Source organism: Motacilla alba, chromosome 1 (assembly GCF_015832195.1).
Source record: "Motacilla alba alba isolate MOTALB_02 chromosome 1, Motacilla_alba_V1.0_pri, whole genome shotgun sequence".
In the NCBI taxonomy this organism is placed as follows: domain Eukaryota; kingdom Metazoa; phylum Chordata; class Aves; order Passeriformes; family Motacillidae; genus Motacilla; species Motacilla alba.
In genome coordinates this window covers 85,548,030-85,560,444 of record NC_052016.1, presented here as the reverse complement: position 1 = coordinate 85,560,444, position 12,415 = coordinate 85,548,030, and the positions used below count along the sequence as shown (strand labels likewise).

Below are 12,415 nucleotides of genomic sequence, written 5' to 3'. Positions count from 1 at the left end.
GAAAAGAAATGAAGGAGTAAAATGAAAACGTAAAAGGCAGACTCAAGTGTCATTACTTTAATTATTGCTGTCAGAAATTTCACAGCCTTCTCCAAAGCAAATGCCATACATAAACATTTATAGCAAAGAGGCAAGTAACAACCTATGCTGGCACGGAAATCCTCTCCTCCAAAGACAACTGCATCCAAATGAAAGCCAGCCTGGGATCCTGTTCTCAGTGCTTCTTCACAGACAGCCTTCAAATGAGAGCAGAGTATTAATGCCTACAGAAATGCAGGATGCAGAGAGACTACAGAGGTTGTTACAGCACTGCAGCGTTACCAAAATCCTCCCGAGAATATTGCTCCTATTAGGCCACTGTAGATACTCGATAATGCACAGTGCTTTAAAATGACTCAGCAAAAGAAAAAAGTATTTTGCTTTCCCTAAGCACCCAGACAGCGAATAGTGGACATCAATAACAGGTTCCCCACCTTCTGGTTTACATTATGCCCCAGGTGTTACTGTGACCACTACTTCAGACATTTATGTAGCAATATGAAACAAAACATTTGGTAAATATTGCTTAACAACAAACAAAAAGTATTACATTTGATTAGTTTGACAAACAATATATCTGCATGAGAAACTGAAATAAAGCTCAGAAACTCTTTTATGAAATAAATAATGTAAATGGTTTACAATTATTTTAGGTTCCTTACAAGATAGAAGGATTGCCAATTTAAAGTCTCCGGCTATATATAACTAAAAATAAGCTAAGGAAGTTAAAAATGCAACAAGTGCTGCACAAAAGCATTAAAATAAAAGTAAAAAATTTTTTCTGCTGTAGCTTTTTTTTCATGAGGAGAGTAGTATTGCTATTTTATATTGCTGTTTGGATAATATTAGTATCTTTTAAGGCTAAGGTACATGGAGAGAGACATGTAATTACCAGCTCTACTAACGGGTGTTCTTCTATGGCAGCTGGTGGGACACAGAATTATTCTGTAACAGAGTGTGCTTTAAAAGGGAGCTCTCCTGCCAGCATCAGCAACTGCAACATTAAACCTCCACTATAAAATACTGTAGGTGAAGAAAAACCTCAATGGTTTGATAGACGATCTAATTCTGTGTTTGCACACTGGACAGGAGCGTGTCCATTTGGTTATGGCTTTATCATGCTCACAGATACGTTAGTGTGTGCTGTAAGATAAATGGCTGTATCAAACGATCAGGCTGCCTGTGAGGTACTTCTGGAGGTACTTCTGATCTGTGTGTCCTCAGCTGGTCTGAAACTTTTCCCTTAGAGCTTGGGAGGGGAACGCAGAGTTCCTTGTGCATGCTTCTGTTTCATTACCACATTGCCTTGCCATTCTGAAAATCCTGGACTTGATAGGAAGGGTTGGGGAGTGATTTATATTACAATGAAATTAATAAATTAGATTTGATCTAAAATTACCCTAAAAAATGAGCATATTCTTCGTATTTTCAGTGTTAATTCTGTTTCTAATCTTAGCATTAGGCACTCCATCATACAGACAAAGAAACGATAACATGGAATTTGGTTGTAATGTTATTAGAAGAAACTATTATAAAGAAGCAAGTTTAGCAATAGCGAAATGATGATTAACTCTCATTTCAAACTAAGTGTTACACAAAAGTTGTGTCTGACAGCTACTAAATAGCCTGCAACACTGAGTATTCCAAATCTTTGGAGAGGCCTTTTTCTACTCCAAGTGAGCTCAAAACAGTAACAGGAATGAAGAGAGGTTTTGGTTTGGTGTGGACTGTCTGGAACTGTTCTGTCACTGGAATACTTTGAATTTATGAAGGCCTTTACAATACAAACATCAGAGTTCAATGTGCAAACGTTTCTGGGGATTGAACAATACATTTTGTATTTTTTAACCTCTTTTCCTTGGTGAAATCAGAGAGAGACTGAGGAGTATTCTGCTTATCCTAGTTTGCTGAGATGGCAAAATACGAACACTTGAAGACTTTCTTACCTTAAAATTGAGCAAGCCCATTGCAGTTTCCACAAAGGGGATAAAATTCATTGGTTCTACAAGTGTTCGGCCTTTTAGGTGATGTAAGAATTTGTCTGAAAACTAAAACTAGACAGAATGAGCTATCAGAGGGAAAAAAAGAACAGTCTACATGTATGCACAGTCAACATGGCAAATATTCACCTGAATGTAACAAACACCCCTCCCCACTCCAAAACCTGATAACTAAAAAAATGAGAACAGCTTTTAACAAGGCCCATGAATTGAAACTGCAACATTCCCATACATTTCTAAATTTGGAGGCTGGTTTGCAAGGAAAAAAAAAAATTAAAAAATCTAAGCTTAGCACCTCTCACCCTGGCTTAGTGAAATGCAAATCCGTGGGCTCTGGAAAACAATGAAGTGCTGCTGTACCTGAGGTCCGGTTTTGTTTCAGGTCCAGCACTGCCATCACTGGAAGCGCTCCCCAGCCTTCTAAGTGGCATCCGTATTATTCATTACGGCACCGTTACTCTTTTGTTCAATAGGCTTTTCTTCATAATTTTTTAGCTTACCTAGGAAGGCCTTAAAAAGGAAGTTTAATTCTTTGAAGACCAAAGCTTGCCAATTTTTTCCATGAGACCAGTTCACAGCTAGCTCTGAGCTGCCAGTGGGGTAGCCCAAATTCCAAAATCTATCATCTGGAAACATACAAAAGCTCTTGCACAGATTTTTCCCCTTTCAAAAGGGGAAAAAAAAAAAAAAAGAAAAAAAAAAGGAGGGGGGAAACCTTCAGCCCTATATTGTAAATGTATTATGTCTGTCCAGATCGAGTAATTTGCGTCAAGATAAACATATTGCAGGTACTGCAAAAATGTTAGTAAATAAAGACAAAAATCACTTATGCATATATTTTAAATTTAAGGAATATTCAACTATTAATGGATATCAAAGGAAAGGGAATTTTAATCATCTCTCCATTCAGTCTCAGTTGGGTAAATCATATCTAAGAGATTTGCATAAATATAAACCATCAAAGACTTTTCATCTTCAAAGGGGGTTTCAAGACCCTATAAGCTTTGTACTGTAATCATCGCAGGTCACAACCCTGCAGGAATAAGGCTGCTATGGCAACATAAAAAACTAATGCTTAAGGCTTAGCATAATATTCTGACTAATAGAAAGGAAACTCATTTTAAAAGCTGGCAGCCTATTTACCAGAAGCTGGATTAGAGGTGTTATTTCCCCTTTTAGCTTCCCCCCACCACCCCTCCCCAAAAGAAGGAAAATCTAATCACCCAGATCTTGAAAAAAAAAGCTTTCCAGAGATTTGCAGTAACTTTACAATTAGGCCAAAATAAATCACAGCTTTCTCCAATGAAGAATTCTGCCCTCCCATCTCTGCTCTGCATCATCACCATGGCCCTCTTGATAACTTTTCTTTAGTAAAGAGAATTCCACTCAAAAATGTGCAAGAAAAAAAAAATCAATTCAATTCACTCTGTACAGTATGGCAGGTTACTACAGTGACAGAAAACAGTAAAGTTCACCCAGGCAAATGCAGAAAATGAGGTAATATAATGGTCTCAGTATATGTTCTTAAGACTCTTACCTAATTTTTTTTTATTTTTTTAAGAGGAAAGAAAGTAAAAAGTGCTACTGTGTGTATATTTTAGGTGCAAGTTAAAGAGCAGTGTTCTTGTTTTATTTTAAAATATTTTTAAAGTCACACTCCTGGAATTTTTTGCTATCTTTTGTTTTGAAGGTAAAGCAAAAAAAAAAAAAGAGCACATTTAATTAAATATTGCCTCCCTTCCTCTCCCTTGTAAAAGATTTGCAATAAGCACCAATACAAAAGGTAACGAGTGGAGAAGTTTCAATTAATTTTTTTTTTTTTTCAAAAGGAGACGATTAAATGTTTCCGGCCCGGTAAAGTGTTCATTTCAGGGAGAAAGAGAAAAAAAAAAGGAGAAGGCGGAGGAAAAAAAAAACCCACAAAGCTTGGGGAGGGGATGAAGTAGCAAGGCCTCAGCAATTCTTTCAATTCCAGTGCACACCCAATAGTGTGTCGGGAAGAATGCACACTGGTCGGGATTTGTGGGAGAATTGTCCCGCCACAAAGGAGGGAGAGTTACGCTTGTTATAGTCCAATAAGCCATGCCAGTCAAACAAGTACCCACACTAGGGACAAAAGGAAAGCAAGAGATTCTCACACAAAAGAAAACAAGTAAGCCCATCTTTTAGTTGTGCATCAGCCTCCAGGTTTTCTGCTGCATATAAATAAAAATGAAGGGGGGGAGCGGGTGTGCGTGGGGGGAAAGAAACAGCTTCTGGGAGGCTGAAAAATCATGCTGGAGTGAATTTTTTGAGGATTGGGAAAAGAAGGCAGCGGTGTTAGGCAGAGTATGTTCTTTGTGCGCAAAGGTTGGGCAAAGGGAGAGCGAAGCAAAAGAAGGACAGTGACGCAGAAGCTTCTGGGATTGGCCTGTTTTCCATGATGGAAATAAAAGTTAGCTAGAGGGAAGGTGGAAGAGGATGTGGTGACAAAGAGCCCCGGCATCCCACCTCCCTGCAAAACCTACTTGGTGGCAGCAAGGACTCTGCCATTTTGGTATCATGAATATTCATCACTGACAAGTTCTGTCTAACACTTACACGGCTGTAAACCCTGAGAGGTGCACTCTGGTTAATTTAATTACCCGCTGGTGGAAGGGGATGGCGAACCTTCCGTGGCGAGTGGTGGAGGCTGAAGGGGCAGTGCCATGGAACGGACGGGGCCTGTCACACACCTGGCATACGCGGCTGTGCTCCGTTGTGCACTCAGGCCCATCTCCATGGTCTGATCAAGGTTAGGTGCTGAGATTAAAATAGATCCTAATACGCCTGCCTGCCTTTCATCACAGCTTGCACGCATGCTAGTTGCTCAGCTAGCAGTTTGCAAAAAAATATAAAGTGAATAATTAAGCGTTATTCCTTTACTGGTGTGTTATAGCAATAATGGTATATCCAAACAAGCATCCCTCTTTTTTGACAATTAAAACAATTATAGCATAATTAGGCCTATTTCAAAGTTTTCTTAAGTAATTTGACATGCCAACCATTTACATTTCAAGTTTTTATTGGCTGAAAAGTCAGTTGTGAAACACAAACACACCTGTCAGCAATTAAAAAGGAAGAAGTAGAGAACTGTTCAGGAAATAATATCTGTGCTAATTAAAAACACTAGTTAAAAGCTTCCTGTTTGTTCCTCCAGTTGCCCCAAGGAGTGACCTTCTCCCCAACCCATTTTTTCATATGTTGCTAACATGGTTTCCCATCTCCTGCTTCCAATGCACACAACTAAGTCTCTTGGACGGACAATAATTTTGCTTGTTAGGGTAGTCTGAGAAGAGTCAGGCACTTACCCTTCTACTATTGATAATATATTCTGACAGCAATATTGGTTCTTTGTCAGCCGTGGAAGAAATACACCTGGTTTTCTTTACAAACGTGTTCCATATATGTTTTTTATACAGCACATCACACACACACATTTAAGTGGATGCACTGCCCAATTACCTCAGCCAAGCAACAACATCATATGGCATTTGCAGCCAGTCATTCACCTTTGTGCCTGGGTGAATTTGGCCCAACAGCTTCAGTCAAAAGCTACTGTGTTGTTGGTACTCACCCATCTTATTTCCTCAACATTTTCAACCTTTGGCAGCATCATGCTTGAAGGAAGGGTCTTGGACTGCAAAAGCACCTCTAGATCTTCTTCTGCAAGGCCGCTGGACACAGAGTTTATCCTGACACACTTTTCACCATGGCCTAAGTCAAACTCTTCAAGGGTTTTCACGATGTTCAGTCTTGCTTCTCTCTACAGTATACATGAGTTCAGATGCACAAGAAAAGAAAAAGAAAGCATATTTTCTATTGACAGAAAAATGCACTGAGAAGAAAACTTGTTGAAATTACATGGGGGAAAAGCCAGACAGCCAGTATAGTGGTTTCCCCAAAATGTCTGTCACTCTTGGACTTTATTGAAGCAGTCATCACCAGAACCTCACGATTTTACCTTCCTCTTTACTCTTCTTTATAACTGGTAAATTCAGTGCATGGGGTTGCTACCACTTGCAGAAAATAAGACTTTTGTGTCTGCTAGTACTGAACATGTGTAACAAACACAAATCTTTATGCTAACATAATGTGTTGCACTAACTGCCTGCTCTCTCAAAAATGGCATATTCTTAAATTTGCATTAAAAAATAATTTTTGTAATTTAGCTCCGTAATTTTGCCTGAATGTCAAAAAGTACACATGTATATATACCTCTTTGGTTTTCCTTTTGTCCATGCATTCAAAGTACATTAAAGGCAGTAATAGAATTCACAACTTGCATATAAAAACAATGCTGAAACAACTCCAAAGTTTTTCTTAGACCACATGAAAGGACATTCTGTTGGCACAAAAAAAAAATCTCCAAAGACACACACTTCCCCTGGCCGTTTGCTATTTTTGTGAATGTAAATTTACAAATCTGTTTAATAGTTGATTTGCATGAAGAATATTGGCATGCTTTTCTGAAATGTAATGCATTTCTTGGCCTGGAGAAGGGGGTAGGGGTCAAAGGAAGGTGCTGGGCTCCTTGCTTCCTGCCAACTGAAGTTTCAACCCCAAATTCCTTCCACTCACCAACAGCCCCTAACAAATTTACATTGTCAAAATGCACACTTATCATTTCATTTGTGAAGAGTTTTTATGGGGCTAATAAAACTTTAAAGCTCCTGACTCATGGAGGCTCAGGAATAACTTTAACAATGTGCAGTTGCTGAATAGAGATGCTTTTCAAGAAAAATAAAGGCAAACTCAAGGGGAAAAAAACAACAAAAAGGAATCATCAAAGTTAATATCCAGGCTAATACAAATCAGCAAGAGAGCACATGACAGTAGATTTAAACCAGACGGATGCAAACCTCTGCCGGCAAGAGGGGCAGAGGTGGTTTCCCAATGTGGTCTGAGTTAAACAGTGTGAGGGAACAGTAGCTTACAGTTGTCAGGACCGATGAGAGCAGGGTCTCCCAGGCCAGTTTAAGACAGCACTGCAGTGTACTGATTTACAGGGCTGGGACCCCTGATAATTAGGGTAAGTTTAGAGAAAAGCAATTGGTGGCTCTAACTGGTTAAAAGGAAGGAATAATGAAGCAGAAAGTTAATGAAATCTGAAGCGAACAGCCTTCAGCTTGGGGCTACTAGCCGTGCTCCTCCGAAGGCTGGGAGCATATGCCCGTTAATCGGACAGACGGGAACAGGGCACCCATGTATGTATCCCTGGGCTGCGATCAAGGGGCACATTCAGAGGGAATCTTTGGAAAATGCGACCCAAAACACTCAAGCTGCTGTGAATGGACTCTGTCTGGAGCCATTAGGAAAGCCACATAAACATGCACACAGTTTAGTACAAACTCGTCCAGCTGGAAGACAGCTCCAGCCCGTGGCTGTCTGAAATGGCTCTTCCAAATTAGGTAAACCCAACCATATGATGCCAATACCGGGAAATACAAATCCCCTATGTTTTCCTTCTCTGACTCAGGGTAACGGGTTTCTAGGGCTGGGCTGGAAGTTTCTGGACATGATGCAGAAGGGTAGCTTAAAATCACACTCCAAACCAATTTATGCTTTTAATTAAAGTCAGATTATCACCGTTTCAGCACACACCAATGCAGTTTGCAAAAGAGAGATCTTCCCAAAGTATCCTCTAAGGCAGCACTCAATTCCAGCTGAAGGCACATCTCCAGCAAACTTGCAGCCTAATTTGTTATGATTTTTTCAGAATATAATAATAAGCACTAGACCATCTCATATCTGTTTTTCTCCTCAGTCTGCAAACTCCCTTCCCAAAAAAGACAGATCGTGTCTTTCTAGGTATATTTCCATACAAAACACTTATTAACAGGCTGTTGCTGTTATCAATTTACATAAACTAAATGTGCAGCCCTCTGGTACGTATCCCAAAAATAACCAACAACTTCACTGAATTTATACCAACCAACAAACATGGGGAGGGGGTTGATGTTTTTTTCCATATTTTAATAGAAAATATGTTGCTGTGTTAGTTAACACACCCATGCCATCTGTTGGGTTGAGAATTGATGTGTTTTCTTAGAACTGCTATGTATTAGATCTGTCTGCCTAGATACCCCAGGAATGGAAATGTTTCCTTTCCATGATATAATACTTCTAGTCACTATAGTTTCCACAGCAAGAATCAATTTATGTTTTTAATTGTGGAGTAAACTGATGGGACCTGGCTGCCAAAGCCAGAGCTTGTGAGGGGGCTGACTCTGTGCCTACCCTTCCTACAATGAGGAAATCTGACTGATGTTAGTGGGGAGTATCAGGTTCCCATAAAGGTCCCCAATAAAACATTTCATGGGTAAATAAAAAAATTATATACTAAAACCTTTGACCAAATGTACTAAAAGCATGGAGAAAAGGGAGAGCCCTTTCTGCCTCATTAGGCAGGGAAATGTAGAGGCAATTCTTACTGTAGAATTAGTGCAACAGCTAAAATCCTAACCTAAATGAACTACTCCAAAATTTTAACAGAGGAAAAGGTAGTCTTTGATACAATAATATCCTTACTGCCAAGAATGGGAAAACTAGAATTTTTAAGGAATGGTGAGAAAAATGTTTGCCCTGTTCTTCACATGAGAATTACAACATCAGATAATACTTTGTCATGAAAGAACAGCTGATAAAGAAATAAACCCAATCATGAAGTAAAATATTTCGTGCTCAAGTAGCTTGGGATGGTGGTATCCTCCTTGGTCCCATGTGAATTGGGTTCTTTATCAAACTGAACAAAAGAGAAAGACAAAAGAGAGCTTCATGGTAAATAGTGAGACTATTAAAATACTTTAAATTTGTGCTGGAAAGCTTACTGAGGGAAAAAATGGTTGGTCAGGGTGGCTACTTTAGCACCCCTTCTGTTTGACTCTGAGGAGGACACAGGAAGAGGTTCATTATCATGTGCATCTACGCCAACTGGTGAAGATAACGTTTCGGTGACGCAGCATTGCTGACAAATCCTTTGCCACCCAAACACACACACACCCACACACCCCCCGAAATTAAAAATGGGAATACGCGCATTGCTGGCTCCACTGGCACCCATTAAACCTAATAACTAAGCGTCCTCATGAGTTTCTAGCTCTGAATTATCAAATCTGCAAAGAAAACAACATCCGTCCACTTTTACACTCCAGTGGAAGAGGTGGTCCCTCGCGGCAGGGCTGCGCAGTCTCGCCATCTGGAGAATAAATCGAGTGTGAAGTACAGTATAGTTTGGGACCAAGCTCCGTGGCGGCAGCCCAGCAGTTAGTTCATTAGTCCCAAACTTGTGGGGATTAGTGCGGTATCAGCTCTACTGTCGGATGGGATCAGGCAGGCAGAGCGCGAGACTTGGGGAAGGGGGTGGCGGCAAAGAGAAGGAGCCCTTTGGGCTTGTTGATAAAACCAGACTGTATTTGTGCACCTGAATGTGTGCTTTTGGTAACAGTATTTGGAAACAGCTTCCCATCATCTGAATCAGTCCCTTTCCATTTCTCCTTTTTTTCTTTTTCTCACCTTTTTTTTTCCTTTATGTTATATGTCAAAACATAGAAATTTCCACTTCAGAACAGGAGAGCTAAAGAAAGGATGCCACAGAGCAAGAAGTTCAGCCACCCACTCACCTTGGACACTCTGTTAATACAGCAAAAGATGTTCAGATTAACAGCAGATGGAAAAATTACATTTTCTTCTTTTTTATTCTAACTGGTACAATTCCCCACAATCCTGCTTTTCAGCACTTTTTTTCTAGATTTCTAGACCTACCTGATTTTGAGGACAAAATCTCTGTTTTGCTTTATTTTTCTTGCCTAGTCTTCCCTCTTTTTTTCTAAAGACCTCCAAGTCTTAATGTAAAGATAATGGCCATACTTAAATATATGTTTTTATATAGATCTCATCCTGTTAACATCTTTTGGTAACGGTTCTTCATAAGGAAATGTAAATATATGATGCACTAAAATGGCAGGCCAGAATCTATCATCATCCTCAATGCCATAATAAGTTGACATGTTTCAAATAAGAGAGGAAAAATTAATTACTATAATCACAATTCGAGTTCTTTTTTGGTGACATGGCTGACATGGTAAAAACATACAATTATGTGTTAATGTTAATTCCTTGGAGTGGTTTGTTTACCGAACTTGACATTGCTGAATCTTTTGTCACTTGTGTTAGTGCACGCCATACGAATGCACCTCTTAAATAAGATTTTGCAGAAGAGCACATATATATTATATACCTATAGCAGCTTTTATGCATAATAGAGTTTCTGCAGGGGGAAAGTCTGACATTTTCTTCATGCATAACTCTCCATCAATGGAGTGATACCATACAGAATGACAGCATACAAATGCCATTTAGTTTCAAATTCACAAATGGGATTGGCAAGAGAAAAGAAAAATTACATTTGTTTTTAAGGAAACAAAGAGAACCATAAAAGTGGAGCAGAGCGCTTCTGAGAGCAGCAGGTACTTGTCTCATGAGACTTGCTTTCTGCCTTACATATTTCAGGTACTCATAAGAATAAATCTTTGAAATGGCAAGTACGTATTTCTAATTAGTCTTGTTAGACTGAAAAACTGAAAAACTGCGCTGTAAAATAGGCACAAAGCCTCCAGGAAGTGGTCATTAAATATTTTCTTATCTTTACTTCTGAGCAGATAATCGGTTACAAGTTTCTAAAGATTTAAGAAATTTTAGAACACATTTTCTATTGGTTCAACATGGAACACACCAAGCTCACCATGTAACCAGTCCTAAAGGAAAAAAGGGGCAGGAGTGGGGAGGAGCAGGGAGAATAGAGTCTCCATCATGTATGTGGCTGTCTCTCCTCTGTATTTCAGGTAAACATATGTTTTAGTGTACTGCAAGACACTGATTTTGCTGCTACTCTTTCCTGAAATCTTCATATTATTACTTTAATAATTATTTGGTCCTTTTTTCCCCCCTTTTGTTTAATACCAACCATTTCACTTGTCTGAAAAAGATTCTTCATGACATCAAAATGAGTCACCTAACTCTGTGCACTTCCAGCATCTGCTGCTTTTCTCTCTGCTCTGCTAATTGTCCTTACATGCAGTACATGGTCTAGCAACACTAAAATGATGCAAACGTCAGTAGCAGTCAGCATTGTGAACTAAGCAGCAATTTAATTATGCTGTGCTCAGGAACCCAAATTTCTTTGCCTATATCTCTAGAAGTTTCATTTAAGGTCTGGGAACACATCAGTGCACTTATCAACAATAGCTACCCTGTATTTTTAAAAGACAAGATCTCTAAAAGCTGTCCAGGAACAGCTGTGAGTGCTTGCTGCCATGTCAGCCTAGCAAGCTTCTCCCTCCTTCTACAAGCGTGGACAAAGTGGATCCTGAAGATGTTAGGTGGAGGTCTATCCAACACCATCAGAGTTGGGCAATTTCCACATATGGTGGTCATGTGGCCTGTCCTGAGACACTGTGAATGTAGAGAACCAGTGAACAAGAGCCTGAGGTTGTCTCAGCCAGCACCCAGGAGCCAGGACTCACGAATCCCAATAAAGCTTTAGGGGTGCTCAGCTATGTCAGTACTAAATTTCTGCTGAGCCTGACTGTCCAAGGATGTGGATATGAATGCAACAGCAAGACATTTCCACAAGTTGTCATCAAGGTATTTTTCTGATTTGCACATATCTCAGAGAAATTTAAACAGAGACCAGTAGGCTGCTAGAATGAACTGGCAGATAGAAATATTCACATAATATGAAAACTGAGTATAAATGTCTCAGTAGCAAAAATGATACAGCATGGTATATGTGTGTGTGTGTCTGTGTGTACATAAACACAGAGACGGGCTTATACCTTAAGATTATGTGTACAGAAATGTTCCAAGAGGTTTTTAATGATAGTAATATTAATAGTAATATAAGCAGCTTAAATAAATCAAAGTTTTGTTCATGCAGGTAGGCAGCTATTCTTCTGTCTGCCAACTTTTATAAACACTTACAAAAGAGATGTAAACAACCTTTCAATTAACACAAATCAAGCTAGCACTAATTTAAGCTGGCTGCAAGAAGTAGTCTCTTTATTTTTTCCCCCCGGCTTTCTGAAGATACTTTTTGTTTTGTGACAGATTAGCATCACAAATAAAAATTCTTTAGAAGCATTAGTGTTAATTAGTCTTCCTGGACAGTCCAAATGAGCTACTGAATGATGAAATAAGGCCACAAAATATACAATCCTATATATCAGTTAAGAAAAGGATTATACTTACCTTTCATCTGAACTTATCAGGATATTAATTTTTATTTTAAAATATTAGAATTTTAGATGTATTTACTTGGCAGTATGTAATAGATATCTATGGAAAATGTGTACGTTTAG

General features: G+C 39.2%; 1 protein-coding gene across 1 annotated transcript in view; it reads right to left on the bottom strand.

The window, feature by feature from the left end:
• The window catches only part of CLYBL (citramalyl-CoA lyase), a 166,639-nt gene that overhangs the window by 22,451 nt on the left and 131,773 nt on the right, over positions 1-12,415 (bottom strand). Inside the window, exons 3-5 of the mRNA XM_038129558.1 lie at positions 5,635-5,823; positions 1,986-2,087; positions 143-236 (exon numbers count right to left, since the gene is read on the bottom strand). Of these exons, the coding sequence (XP_037985486.1) occupies positions 143-236; positions 1,986-2,087; positions 5,635-5,823 (385 nt within the window). The remainder of the gene's footprint in view (positions 1-142; positions 237-1,985; positions 2,088-5,634; positions 5,824-12,415) is intronic.